The 15,225-nt window shown below is 54.6% G+C and overlaps 1 protein-coding gene across 1 annotated transcript; it reads left to right on the forward strand.

The window, feature by feature from the left end:
* Positions 1–12,159: 12,159 nt before the first annotated feature.
* LOC125548764 (cation/H(+) antiporter 15-like) lies at positions 12,160–14,958 on the forward strand. Its single transcript, XM_048712309.1, has 3 exons — positions 12,160–13,434; positions 13,519–13,933; positions 14,018–14,958. Exons 1-3 carry the CDS (start codon positions 12,160–12,162, stop codon positions 14,956–14,958), a joined length of 2,631 nt encoding a protein of 876 aa, XP_048568266.1.
* Positions 14,959–15,225: the final 267 nt, after the last annotated feature.

Here is a 15,225-nt window from a genome sequence, read left to right on the forward strand (position 1 = left end):
ACCCAGTAGAGGAATTGAAGCAAATCCAGCCAAGATCCGAGCTCTGTCGCAATTGGATATCCCAAAGGACCTCAAACAAATACAAAAGTTAACCGGATGTGTGGCAGCTCTAAGCCGCTTTATCTCCCGCCTGGGAGAAAAGGCCCTCCCCCTTTACCGCCTCCTTCGGCACACCGAACACTTCAAATGGACAGACGCAGCCACGGCCGGACTCGATGAAATAAAAGCCATACTAGCAACAAACCCAGTCCTGGCCGCACCAAACACTGGCGAACCAATGCTATTGTACACCGCAGCAACACATCAGGTTGTAAGCGCAGTGCTCATTGTCGAATGAGAAGCGGGCGGACACAAATTCCCCCTTCAAAGGCCTGTCTATTATGTGTCCACTGTCCTCACTCCCTGCAAATCACGATACCCGCATTATCGAAAGATTGCGTACGCGGTATTCATGGCATCCCGGAAGCTATGACACTACTTCCAAGAGTGTTCAATAACAGTAGCCTCGGAAGTACCACTTAATGACATTATTAACAACCGTGACGCAACGGGCCGGATCGCGAAATGGGCCATCGAGCTCCTCCCGTTTGACATAACTTATAAGCCACGACGAGCCATCAAGTCACAAGTTTTGGCCGATTTCGTCACAGAATGGACGGAGGTCGAACTCCCTAAAGAGTACGACACATATTAAAATTGGATCATGCATTTCGACGGCTCCAAGATGTTGGCCGGACTGGGGGCTGGTGTCGTTTTGACGTCCCCCACAGGAGACACGGTTCAATACATACTACAGATTATGTACACAGACTCCAACAATGCAGCCGAATATGAGGCCCTTTTACATGGTCTCCGGATGGCAGTATCCATGGGCATTCAACGCCTAGAGGTGCGCGGGGACTCGGACCTCGCAATATCCCAAATAAATGGATACTTCGATGCCAAAGATCCAAAGATGGCAGCTTACCATAACGCCGTCCTAAAAATGTCAGCTCGGTTCGAAGGGCTTAAATTTCACCACATAGCCCGGGAAAATAATCAGGCGGCAGATGTCCTGGAACGCATCGGTGCAAAACGCGATGTAGTCCCCCCCAACATCTTAGTGGAAAGGCTGTTCAAGCCATCCGTAATATGGGAAGGGGAGCCGCACAACAACAGCCCGGACCCAACCGCACTGCCCGACATCGAACATTCTGACACAATCGGCGGCTCTGCCAATGAAATAACACCCTCAGCCCACGTAATAATGGCCGTCATCGCCCCGTGGACAGAACCATTCCTCGCCTACCTTACTAAGCAGGAACTCCCCGAGGACCAAAATGAGGCACGCTGCATAGTGCGGAGATCCAAAGCCTACAAAGTCCATGAAGGAGAGCTTTATAAGAAAAGCACTACCGGAGTCCTTCAAAGGTGCATCTCCGAAGAGGAAGGGCGGAACCTCCTGGCTGAAATTCATGCCGGACTCGGTGGTCATCACGCTGCAGCTCAGTCCCTTGTAAGCAAGGCCTTCCGTACAGGCTTTTATTGGCCGACGGCTCGGGCAGACGCCCAGGACTTAGTCCAAAAATGCACCGGTTGCCAGCTCTTTGCAAACCAAAGCCATATGCCACCTACTGCCCTCCAAACCATCCCCATCACTTGGCCTTTCGCGGTCTGGGGGCTTGACATGGTTGGACCGCTTAAAGGTGGAACCCACAAGCACAAATACTTACTGGCCATGGTGGATAAGTTCACCAAATGGATAGAAGCCAAGCCTGTTAAGACGGCCGAATCCGGACCTGTGATAGACTTTATATCCGGGGTTGTACACCGTTACGACGTCCCCCACAGCATCATCACTGATAACGGCACGAACTTCACGGCCGACGAGGTAAAACTTTGGTGCAAAAACATGGGCATAAAGCTCGATTATGCTTCCGTCTATCACCCACAAACTAACGGCCAGGTCGAATGTGCAAATGGTCTCATCATGAGCGGCATTAGACCCAGATTAGTGCGGTCCCTCAAGGAATCCAACATGCACTGGGTAGAGGAGCTCGACTCCGTACTCTGGGGGCTGCGGACCACGCCGAATCGCACCATCGGATACACACCATTCTTCATGGTGTACGGCGCTGAGGCAGTTTTGCCTTGCGACATAATTCATGACTCACCTCGAGTGCGCATGTACGAAGAAAGAGAAGCCGAGCTCGATCAGCAGGACAGTTTGGATGCATTAGAGGAGGAGCGTGACGTGGCAAAGGCCCGTTTCACATTTTATCAACAGCAGGCTCGAAGATACCAAAGCAGAGAAGTACGGGCCAAAAATTACAACGTTGGCGAACTAGTTCTACGCCTGCCGGACAAGAAAAAGGACAAACTCAAGACCAAGTGGGAAGGTCCCTTCATCATCGACCAAGTCCTGACTGGTGGTGCGTACCACCTGCGAAGTGCATCGGATAACCGACTCGAGCCGAACCCATGGAACACCGCCCGCCTCCGAAGATTCTATGCCTAGCGCCGGATCCCGTGTTCGTCTCCTTACTCTGTCCATTTTTTATATATACCTTCTGTCTTACATTTCTCTCCTTCTCTCTCTCTTCCCCTCTTATAGCCTTTAGAGGCTCACAAAGTGACGCGCTATCCGCGCTCAGCAAACCTGGGGGCTTCTTTCGACAGAAGCTTACTTCTACAGGCTTCACGCCCAACACATGTGTCAAACTTCCGCATGTACCTTTTGTTCACCACTATATGCATCGATATGACTTAAGTTTTGGCCAAGCTGGGTTGCCTGGCTCCTGTGCTTACCCCTACATTCCCGATTGTTCGGCTAGGCGGTAAAGGGAGCACCTCTGTGATTGTTACTGTCGGGTCAGCCGGACGTGTACCCCAGACTGGGTGAAGCCGAAAGCTAGCGTTCTTAAGGGAATATTCGGTCGGTGAACTAAAGACGATCTTTTTTATTTTTTCCAGGTGCCCCCAGATGTTTTTCCTGCGTTTCTCTTCGCAGCATGGACATGCACTTTAGGGCATGCCTCCCAGGGAAAGGAACCCCTAACGGAACTATTCTCCCTGGAAGATGTTTCTTACTAACCATGTAATATAACATAACTAGTCGGGCACTTGTCTGTTCACGCCACAATGACCCCTACGCCTGGTCTCCACGCATTCCCCGGTTCCTATATAACCGCATGGGAATTCGGACACACTCCGGACCGTCAGGTCCCGAGGCTGAAGCGAAAAGGTCGGCCATGACAAATGATCTACAATCCGGCTAGAAGGCATTATAAATGTCAATTAAAATTACATAGTCATTTTGACTGACTGTACTCCTCTTTAATACCACCTAACAGGCTGTCCAATTTACAGTCCTGCTGGGAATACTTTGCGACCAACTCTACTTGGCCGTATACTAAGCTCACAGGGATCTCCTTCCCATCGGGCCCTATAGGACCAACCTCGGTTATATGGTTGGGGTCGGCCTGTGAATATCGCGTCTTCACCATGGCCCAGGCCTCCCTAGCGCCTTGACGGCAGGCTGATATCTTCCACAACTGGAATCGCCACCGTGCTCCCCTCAGCTTCTCCGCAAGCTCTCCAAGACCTTCGGGTGTGGAGACGGATGGCCACAGGACTTGGGCGACGCCTCGCATCGCCTGCCGAACTCGATCGAGCAATTGCAAGAGCTCGGGAAGAAGGTCACCCGTAGAACCGGGCATCTCCTCTGCAGGACGACCTGTTAACATACCTACGGATATTGCTCTGTTAATCAACGGCACCACCGAACTTTCTTTTAAAAGGTTCGTTCAAGCACTTACTAAATATGCCGCGCCGAAGCCGCTGATTCTCCTTCACGGAGTCTGACAGCTGGGCACGAACATCTTTTAGCTCGACGCCCAGCCGGGTGTTGGCATCTTGGAGAACGTTCTTCTCCCCCATCACCTTTAACATCACCCTCTCACCATCCTTTAGTTGGCGTTCGAGGTGTTGCCTTTCCGGATTCAATCCGGCGCCATCTGCAATTTTATTTGTCAGATTCGCACACAAGCCATGCTTCACCACATACTTATCTTTCGAAATGAAGATTACCAGAGGGGGTCTCCTTAGGCTCCCCTACCGCAGCTAGTGCGGTCTCTAGTTGGGCTTTGCACTCTTCCAGCTCCTGGATCAGTAGGGAATTCTTTTCTGTAAGAACCTGCATTTCAAATGATCCTTAAACCAGTTATTCTAACTGTTTTCAGTCTCGGGGGCTACTGCTACATATATATTTATCAAAATTTTCTTACCCGTATGTCTTTTACATATTGCTCCGTGGCTCTGGCTAGACCATTTTGAGCGGCACGGAGGTGCGCATCTCCCCAATTGAAGGCATCTAATGCCTCTTGGGAGAAGCAAGCGTCGCGAAGAATTGCCCGGCGACGCCTGTGGTTCATGGCACTTTCCACCTCTGAGTTGGTGGCAGATAACCCGTCCGCATCTTCCGTCGGAGGAACGTCTGGCACACGCCTTGCGTTCGCTTCCGCCCCCAGACCAGGCCTTGGAGCCTGGCTGGTGGAGGCGCGATTAGCAGCCTCTCCGAATATAGTCCGACGAGGTCTCTTCGTCCTGAAAAGGGCACGAGTGTCAAGTGTGCCTCGAAGGTATAACAACTGGGATAAAGGGGCGCGCCATACCTTCGCGCTGATGCCTCGGTCTGGACTGCACCTCTTTTCTGCCCATGGGGCCCTGCGGCCCCTGGTTGGTTTGTCACCGCAGGTTCGGCCTTCTGCCTCAAAAACCTCCCCTACAAAGTTCGGTTGCAATCAGGAAATTAAACACGCGTGGACGGACCCCTGTCCAGGGTACAGGGATTTCGGTCTCAGGTACCTGGGGTGTTCGGATTAGCCCTGGGTAATCGGCCGTAATGGCCACCAAGGCGTTGTCCTCGCTCAATTGATGGAACACTCCATCAATCAACTCCACAGATATGTCCGGATCCTCTTGAGAGGCCGGGACGAGAGACCGTCCTGAGTCCTCGGGTTGTGGAGGCGGGCTGCTTATGTCCTTAACGGCCGGGCGCAGTTCCTGCGTTGAAGTCATCAGACTGAGTATTTAACAATGGGAACACTAAACGGATGAGCAAGTAAATGCGACCACTTACCCAGCTTGGGGGATTGTGCATAGAGAATCCACCCTATGGGTTGACGCGGAGAAATTCCTCCTCTTCTCCCTTGTACAAAGTACACAGGATCTTTAATAGAGCGGCAACTGAATCCGGCCCTTTACGGCCGTAGCGGGTGGCGTCGTCCTCCCCATTGAAATCCCACATGGGGTGGCTTCTGTACTAAAGCGGCTGCACCCCCCGCATGATGCATTCGGCCATAACTCCGATCATGGTTAGTCCGGAATGGGCCAACAATCTTATTCGGCCCATGAGATAAACGATGTCCCTGTCGCTTTCCCTTTGAGGGCTCCGTGGACGCCAGCTTAGGCGCTTCTTTAAAGGAGCACTATCGAACTCTGGGAGGCCGATCCGGACAGGATCCGGCAGCGGGACGTCTTCTATATAGAACCATTTCGAGGGCCAGTCTTCGGACGCCTTCTTTGGGGTTCCGGACAGATATCCGGTCCCGGCGATGCGCCATACTTCGGCTCCGCCCACTTGATACATTGACCCTTTCTTGGAACGGGGCACGAGGCAAAATAGCTCCTTCCACAGTCCGAAATGAGCTTCAATACCTAAGAACAGCTCGCAGAGGGCTACAAAGCCCGCGATATGCAATACTGAGGCAGGCGTGAGATGATGTAGCTGGAGGCCGTAGAACTCCAGCAGCCCCCGGAGAAACGGGTGGATGGGAAATCCGAGCCCCCTTATTAAGTAAGGAACAAGGCACACCTGCTCTCCTTTAGATGGATTAGGGGCATTCTCTGCTTGCTCTCCGCCGTTGTAGACGGCGAGACTGGCTCGGACCGGGACCATATAGGCCGGGGGGGAGAAATCCTTTGGTCTGAAGCGTCACTAGCTCGCTGTGCGGAGTAGAACATCTCTCCCAATATCCAGGCTTAGGGCTAGAAGGACGAGAGGAGGAGTTGCGGCGGCTGGCCATGGTGGAATGGACTTTTGTCGGATACGCTCTGATGAACACTCGTGGAGGGGAGAAGGTGTGGATTGGATCTAAATCCTCGTCCCCTTAAAAAGGGCAACTCATTCACACGGATAGGGGTGTGAACGTAAAAACACTCAGACTTTTCATATTCGTTTGACACGTGGAAAACGGCCATTATTGGGCGTAGAAGCCTAGGAGCGCAACATCTACAAGAAACCGGACTTTATTCAAACAGGTACACGGAATTTGGAGGAGAACCCGCCTTGCAATGCCGAAGACAATCTGCGCGCCGGACTCATCGCCATTGAAGCCTGGTTCGGGGGCTACTGAGGGAGTCCTGGATTAGGGGGTGTTCGGATAGCCGGACTATACCTTCAGTCGGACTCCTAGACTATGAAGATAGAAGATTGAAGACTTCGTCCCATGTCCGGAAGGGACTTTCCTTGGCGTGGAAGGCAAGCTTGGCGATACAGATGATCAGATCTCCTACCATTGTAACCGACTCTATGTAACCCTAACCCTATCTGGTGTCTATATAAACCGGAGGGTTTTAGTCCGTAGGACAACATACACGTCAACAATCATACCATAGGCTAGCTTCTAGGGTTTAGCCTCTCTGATCTCGTGGTAGATCAACTCTTGTAATACCCATACCATCAATATTAATCAAGCAGGACGTAGGGTTTTACCTCCATCGAGAGGGCCCGAACCTGGGTAAAACTTCGTGTCCCCTGCCTCCTGTTACCATCCGGCCTAGACGCACAGTTCGGGACCCCCTACCCGAGATCCGCCGGTTTTGACACCGACAAGTGTCGTGAGGGCTTCCATATACTTCGGCTTCTCCTGGCCAAGGTGGCGGGCAAGCCACTCGTCATGGATGTTGTGCTTGAATGCCGCTAGGGCCTCTGCGTCCGGACATTTGACAATTTAGTTTTTCTTAGTCAGGAACCGAGTCCAGAATTGTCTGGCCGATTCCCCTGGCTGCTGAGTTATATGGCTCAAGTCATCAGCATCCGGTGGTCGCACATAAGTGCCCTGGAAGTTGTCAAGGAATGCGTCTTCCAGATCCTCCCAACTACCGACGGAGTCTGCTAGCAAGCTATTCAGCCAATGCCGAACTGGTCCTTTGAGTTTTAGTGGGAGGTACTTGATGGCATGTAGATCATCATCGCGAGCCATGTGGATGTGAAGGAGGAAATCCTCAATCCATACAGCGGGATCTGTTGTACCATCATATGATTCGATATTTACGGGTTTCAAACCCTCCAGGAATTCGTGATCCATAACTTCATCAGTGAAGCATAGGGGGTGTGCGGCGCCTCTGTGCCGGGCTATATCCCGACGCAGTTCATATGAGTCTTGTCTGCTGTATTCGGCCCGGCCGGATTTGCTTTTGGTGTATCCGGCGCGATGATCATCGTCCCGTGTTGGCGCGCGTGCCCGTGACCCATATATTGACCTTGCAAATTTTGCCTTACTGTCCAATACGTCTCGCAGGTCCCGTGTGTTGCCCCGGGCCTTGGTATTTTTGATTGAGTGGCGGCGGGGTGCATGCTGAACTTCAGGCTGAAACGCCTCTCTGGCTCGGCCACGCAATGGCCGGTCAGCCGCATCGTAAACTGGTGAATAAGGTTTCAATGCTTCCTCCTCAAGGTAAGGTAGCAACCTGCGTTTTGGGTAACTCTTGGAGGGGCGCTCGAGTTCGTATTCCTCGGCCGCAAGGACTTCGGTCCATCTGTCTGCTAGCAAGTCTTGATCAGCTTGAAGCTGTTGTTGCTTTTTCTTCAGGCTATTTGCTGTGGCCATAAGCCGGCTCTTGAAGCGCTCCTGCTCGACGGGGTCCTCAGGCACGATAAATTCTTCGTCGCCGAGGCTCGCCTCGTCTTCGGAGAGAGGCATGTAATTGTCCTCCTCCGGTTCTCCATCTGCTGCCTGCTCTGGAGGGCTGGCTTGTTCATCCTCCGGCTCTACATCGTGCTGGAGGGGATTGTGGTTGTCTTCGGCACTATCCGGAGTGTTATTATCTCCTGTGCCGGTATCGCTACTTTTGCTGTGGCGGGACTTAGAGCAGTGCCGCTGACGTCGGCGCTTGGGTTGCCTCTTGGAGGGGTCATCATCCGCTGTCTCATTGCCATTGCCTTCTTTAGGGGTGTCCACCATATATATGTCGTATGATGAGGTAGCGGTCCAGCGCCCTGTGGGCGGTGGTTCCTGCTCGTCTCCTGCATCGTCGTCCATACCGTTGATGTCTTTGGAGTCGAAGTCGAGCATGTTGGTTAAATCGTCGATAGTGGCTACTAAGTGGGTGGTGGGTGGGCAGCGAATTTCTTCGTCGTCCGCATCCCATTCTAGCCGGACATAGTTCGGCCAAGGTTCTCCTGACAGGGAGAGAGACCTTAATGAATTTAGCACATCGCCAAAGGGCGAGTGCTGAAAGATATCCGCAGAGGTGAACTCCATGATCGGCACCCAGTCGGATTCGACGGGCACGGATGTAAGCGGCTCGGAGTCCGTGGCCGGAGGTGAATCCAGTGGTTCGGCGACACGGCTCTCGTAAGGGGTGAAGTCATTATCCGGCTCTATCGCCACTGAGAGTGCGGCCTCCACGGCGGGGTCTATCCCTCCGCTCTCGGATAGCGCGATTTGCTCCGGATTGACGGCAGGAGTAGTTGCAGATGCGATTTCCCGAATATTGTCCGACGGCAGAGTTACTTCATGCTCGTCGTGACAGTGCGGAGCACATGACATGGGCTCGAATCCGTCGAAGATCAAGTCTCCGCGGATGTCGGCAATGTAGTTTAAGTTTCTGAACCTGACCCGATGGCCCGGGGCGTAGCTCTCGATCTGCTCCAGATGGCCAAGCGAATTGGCCCGCAGTGCGAAGCCGCCGAATACAAAGATCTGTCCGGGGAGGAAAACATCACCCTGGACCGCATCGTTACCGATGATCGAAGGAGCCATCAAACCTTATGGCGACGACACAGTGGAACTCTCAATGAAAGCACCAATGTCGGTGTCAAAACCGGCGGATCTCGGGCAGGGGGTCCCGAACTATGCGTCTAAGGCGGATGGTAACAGGAGGCAGGGGACACGATGTTTACCCAGGTTCGGGCCCTCTTGATGGAGGTAATACCCTATGTCCTGCTTGATTGTTCTTAATGATATGAGTATTATAAGAGTTGATCTACCACGAGATCATAGAGGCTAAACCCTAGAAGCTAGCCTATGGTATGATTGTATGTTGTCCTACGGACTAAACCCTTCGATTTATATAGACACCGGAGGGGGCCAGGGTTACACAGAGTCGGTTACAAGGGAGGAGATCTACACATCCGTATTGCCTAGCTTGCCTTCCACGCCAAGGAAAGTCCCATCCGAACACGGGACGAAGTCTTCAATCTTGTATCTTCATAGCCCAACAGTCCTGCCAAAGGATATAGTCTGGCTATCCGGAGACCCCCTAATCCAGGACTCCCTCACACATCGTTGATCGCCATGCTCCTCATGCCCATCGTCGCCACCATCACCGACCAAACCTTCATCGCGTGAGTTCCTCCTCCCGTTCTACTTTATGTTCATGCTCCACACCAAATCACTGCTACAGACACCCTCTATGGTGTTGTGCTATGAGGAAAAAATCTCACAAACATCGAGGCTATGGAGATGGGCATCAACGAAGTTATGTGCCCCTGGGGTGCCTCAGACAACAACCAAAGTCATCAAGCTCATCAGTGATTCCCATTTGGTCTGTCTACAATAAAGGAGGAGGAGAAGATAAGAAGTAGGAGAGAGAGAGAGAGAGATGAGATCGAGAATAGTGAATGGTCATGATCGGGATTGTCCATTTCTCGATGCATCTAACAAGTCTTAGGTTGGGATGGACCATAATCAGTTTGAGAAGGCTATTAATTTCAGGGATTGGGGTTTAAGCTTCTCTTCCCAAACAAGTCATAGGCTTTATTTTATTTTTCTCTTTCTACATCACCAAAACTGGAAATGTCCATGGAGAACAATCACTCCTACAAACTACACGTGCTTTATGGGCTAGCCACATACATGTACAACAAGTACACTTTGTGATACTAAAAATCCCAAACCTATGGATGTACTTTTTAATGTAGCAACTTTACATCTCTGTCCGGGATTAAAGGGTTGACAGGCTACCTCAAATCATCTATATTTCTTGGGACATTGCTTCTATAGCGTTGCATTTTCCTCATACTCTTTGCTAGTCCCATGAGATGATTGGCCATGCATACACATGTAGGCTCAGGAAAGAAATATGTTTGTTGCATGCATGATATCGATTAAGGTATGCAAAATGGGAGAAATAACACATGCAAAGCTTGAGGGGATACCGAAGGCCCGTGCTATTAAGACGGCTGAGTGCCTTGGTCCCCGAGAATCCTTTATCCAACCCAGTGAATCTGGACTACCAAAATAGGCTTTAGCCCCATATATATATAAAGCAACAACCAAGCATTACAATGGGGAAAAACATCAAGGATAGAAGATGCTAAAGAAACAACTAACAAGCTCTAAATGTACCAAGAACAAGCTTCAGCATACAAGCCCGTAGCGAACTGCATATCATGCCATCGATGTGACTAAGACAAGTGACCAGTAAGACCACGCTCCACCAATTCCCATGAGGCCACTGCTCCTACCATTTGTTTCTATCCCTGAAGAAGGCCCCTGCCTTGTCGTCCTGGATCGAAGGACAGCATGCTGTCGGTAGGTAGAACTGCTCAACCTTGAGCTTGCATGAACATGACCAGTAGGTTGCTGGGGAGATGGCGATAGGCACGACGACCTCACATTGCGAAGAAAATCCCATACATCGTCACTGCCTCCGGCAAATACCACAATGCCTACCGCAAGCTCCTCAGCAGGAACACTTGCTAAAGATCCACCGGCAATCCACTGCCCACATCAAAGCCTCGACCACCACCCCATAGTCCCAAGGGGGTGCCTTCAGGAAGAAACACGACATTGGAGCGTTGGAGCCACGCAATCTGAGAGATTTTTGGCTTTCATCCGGGACACGAAGGTGAAGGGTAGAGAATGGATCTCGATGCCACCTACAAGAAGAAGACTGACACTCAAAGCGTCGTCGACATCATGACTGCCATTGCCAGTTCCGGTCAACCGGATCCAGAGCCCCCCTCCCCCAGCCCAAACAACCTAACCAGCCTCCAGATCCGGCTATCCAAAGGCCGCCGACATCTTGCATCAGTGGGGTAGGACGATGAACAAGGGAAGGGACCACCATCTTCAAATTGATGCCAAGGGACAACGAGGCGGCCCAAAACCGAGATCCACGCCTGTCGCAGCTTCCTACCCGCGCGGCCAAGAGCGATGCTCAACAACATCCACGCCAGCCATCCGTCCCCAGGATGGAGGCGCGCTCCTTACTGCCGCTGCCGTCGCAGATCCGAGCGCTCCATGGGTAGACCACCACCACACATCCCAACACGGACCCGTCGGCGCATCATGCCGGCGGAAACCCCCACGCCACCATCTGGGAGGAAGAATATGGCCTCGCCACCGCTAGTGTCGCGGAGGTTTTGCGCGGCGACACCTGCCGACGGTGATGAGAAGGGGGGGGGGGGGGGGGGGGGGGGGGGGGGGGGGGCATTGCTCTCGGTGCTAGGGTTTGCCCCCGGGTCTCCGCGGAGCGACACCGATTGTCTCTGCATTAATCTGGACTGATGTAGCAGCAATGAGACTTAACTTTGGAGCATCAAGTAGTAGGTGCATGCGAGATGGCCCGATCCTTAATGAGAACCACACAATTCGTGGTAGAACTAGAAATGGGGATGAGCGGTCAAAACCGGAGATCCTGCGCAAACTCCAAAGTGCCCGGGCAACCGATCGGCAGCCTTCCAACGTTGAGTGACCCGGACTCCCTCTTTTGACCTTTTCCTCGCACTTTCTGCGAGTTGCGCCCCGGCCTCGTGCCCCCGGTGCAACCTCCCCAAAGTTCTCCGGAGCAAAACTCGCAAGGCGCACAGGACCAGGAGGCAAATCTACCTAGCGGGGAGCTTGTGATCACCGCGCGCGAGGGCTCCCCCGTGCCGTGCCATGCGGCAAGATGGCATCCACCGTAGCGCCCTTGAACGCCGACGTCGACCTGCCGACGAACGTGACGGCGCAGACCCACAATGCGACGGCGTCCAAGATCACCAACATGGTGGTGTGCTACTCGCCCATGATGATCACCACCAACGGCATCTGGCAGGGCGTCAACCCGCTCGAGTTCTCCCTCCCGCTCTTCATCCTCCAGGTCGCCGTCATCGTCATCACCACCCGCGTCCTCGTGCTCCTCCTCAAGCCCTTCCGCCAGCCCCGCGTCATCGCTGAGATCCTCGCCGGCGTCGTGCTCGGGCCGTCCCTCATGGGCCAGATGGACGGCTGGGGCAACATGGTGTTCCCGCAGCGCAGCCTGCTCACGCTCGAGACCGTGGCGCACCTCGGCCTGCTCTACTTCCTCTTCCTCGTAGGGCTGGAGATGGACCTCGACGTCATCAAGCGGTCCGGCAAGAAGGCGCTGTTCGTGGCCTTGGCCGGGATGGCGCTGCCCTTCTGCATCGGCACCGCCACGTCCTTCATATTCCGGCACCAGGTGTCCCGGAACGTGCACCAGACCTCCTTCCTGCTCTTCCTCGGCGTCGCGCTCTCCGTCACGGCGTTCCCCGTGCTCGCCCGCATCCTCGCCGAGACCAAGCTGCTCAACACGGAGCTCGGCCGCATCGCCATGTCGGCCGCCATCGTCAACGACATGTGCGCGTGGATCCTGCTCGCGCTCGCCATCGCCATCACGGAGGTGGACAGCACGGCGCTGTCGTCCCTGTGGGTGCTCCTCTCCGGGGTGGTCTTCGTGCTCATATGCTTCTACGTCGTGCGCCCAGCGATGTGGTGGCTCATTCACCGCATCCCCGAGGGCGAGAGCATCAGCGACATGGACGTGTCACTCATCCTTGCCGGCGTCCTGCTTGCCGGTGTCTGCACCGAGGCCATCGGCATCCACTCCGTCTTCGGCGCCTTCATCTACGGCCTGGTCATCCCGAGCGGGCCGCTCGGCGTCACGCTCATCGAGAAGCTGGAGGACTTCGTCACCGGGCTCCTCCTCCCGCTCTTCTTCGCCATCAGCGGCCTGCGCACCAACATCACCAAGGCGCGCGACCCTGTGACCGTCGGCCTGCTCGTGCTCGTGTTCGTCATGGCCAGCTTCGCCAAGATCATGGGCACCATCATCATCGCGGCGCTCTACACCATGCCGTTCCGTGAGGGCATCGCCCTCGGATTCCTCATGAACACCAGGGGGCTCGTAGAAATGATCGTTCTCAACATTGGGAGAGACAAGCAGGTAGGCACACGGTCACACCGTCACACGCACAGCAAATTTCCCCCAATATCTATGTCAGCCATTGATCAGGTTAAGCATGCATAGGTGTTGGATGACGAGTCGTTTGCGGTGATGGTGATGGTGTCGGTGGGGATGACGGCGCTGGTGACGCCGATCGTGACGAGCTTGCACAAGCCGCCGCGGCGGCTCGTCGGGTACAAGCGGAGAAACCTACAGCGCATCAGGCACGACAGCGAGCTCCGGATGCTGGCCTGCGTGCACACCACCCGCAACGTGCCGTCCGTGCTGTCGCTGCTGGAGCTCTCGAACCCGAGCAAGCGCTCCCCCATCTTCATCTACGCGCTCCACCTCGTCGAGCTCACCGGCCGAGCCTCCAACATGCTCGCCGCCGCCGCCGCCTCCGCCTCCGCCTCGACAAATAGCCGGTCAGGCTCCTCTGCCTTGCCGGCTACGACGGAGCACATCTTCAACGCATTCGAGAACTACGAGATGCACACTGGTCAGTAGTCAGTACATACATTTCGTAAGGCTGCATGTCTACGTACGCTGACACGGAGCATGCACGGTGCTTTGTGCGACGCAGGTGGTGTCTCCATCCAGACGCTGGCGGCCGTGTCGCCGTACCAAACGATGCACGACGACGTGTCTGTGCTCGCGGAGGACAAGCACGTCTCGCTCATCGTCGTCCCTTTCCACAAGCAGCAGACGGTGGACGGCGGCATGGAGCCCATCAACACGTCCATCCGCGGGTTCAACGAGAGCCTCCTGTCCGCGTCCCCGTGCTCGGTCGCCATTCTCGTGGACCGCGGCCTCAGCGCCGCCGCGGCGCGCATGGCCGACGAGCACCGCCTGGTGCTCTTCTTCTTCGGCGGGCCGGACGACCGCGAGGCGCTCGCCTACGCGTGGAGGATGGTGGAGAACCCCAGCGTCAGCCTCGCCATCGTAAGGTTCCTCCCGCCGGACTACCGGGAGCGATCCTTCTCCAGCCCCACCTACCGGTCGGCCGCCACGGCGGACTCGCGCGCGATCAACATCGGCACGGAGGGCAAGAGCGAGCTGGAGATGGACGAGGAGTACCTGGGCGAGTTCCGCGATCGCAACCACGGCAACGGCGCCATCACGTACGCGGACAAGACGGTGGCCAACAGCGAGGAGACGGTGGCGGCCATCCGGAGCATGGACAGCAGCACGCACGAGATGTACATCGTGGGCCGGCGCCCCGGCGAGGCCGGGTCGCCGATGACGTCGGCGCTGGAGGACTGGATGGAGTCCCCGGAGCTGGGGCCCATCGGCGACATGCTCGTGTCGTCGGACTTCTCCATGGGGGTGTCGGTGCTGGTGGTGCAGCAGTACGTGGTGGCCGGGGCGCCCGTGGCCGCCGCGGCGCCGGCCGCCAGCGTCGACCCGGTACGCCAGTACCTGAGCAACGCTAACGTGCATCCGGCCACGGGGCTCGCGGGGTACCAGACGATCCCGGCGTCGTCGGCGGCCAATAGCTGGTCTAGTGGCGCCGTAGGCTTCTGAGGCGCTTAGGGTCTTCGATGTTGGAATTTCTGTACTGTGTAGGATTAGTTGTATCGTGACTTGGCAATGCATGGAACGTGCGTGAAGGCTGAGACTATTGTCTTCTGATCGAAGCCTGCTAGCCAGTCGGTTTCCAAGTGATCACTCTAGCTAGACAAATTAGTCAGATTAGATTAGTACTGTTGTATCAGATTCATTGGAGTTAATTGCAGGAAAGTCTCTTTTTTTTTCAAAATTCACCGCGTGTTGCGTAACTCATTTGCAGAA

Source organism: Triticum urartu, chromosome 3 (assembly GCF_003073215.2).
Source record: "Triticum urartu cultivar G1812 chromosome 3, Tu2.1, whole genome shotgun sequence".
Classification (NCBI taxonomy): Eukaryota; Viridiplantae; Streptophyta; class Magnoliopsida; order Poales; family Poaceae; genus Triticum; species Triticum urartu.

Bases quoted from the DNA above. Each gene is read 5' to 3' on its own strand.
- LOC125548764 (XM_048712309.1), top strand. From the start codon at position 12,160: ATGGCATCCACCGTAGCGCCCTTGAACGCCGACGTCGACCTGCCGACG. The intron at 13,435-13,518 runs GTAGGCACACGG...AAGCATGCATAG, and splicing joins ACATTGGGAGAGACAAGCAG to GTGTTGGATGACGAGTCGTT. The intron at 13,934-14,017 runs GTCAGTAGTCAG...TGTGCGACGCAG, and splicing joins GAACTACGAGATGCACACTG to GTGGTGTCTCCATCCAGACG.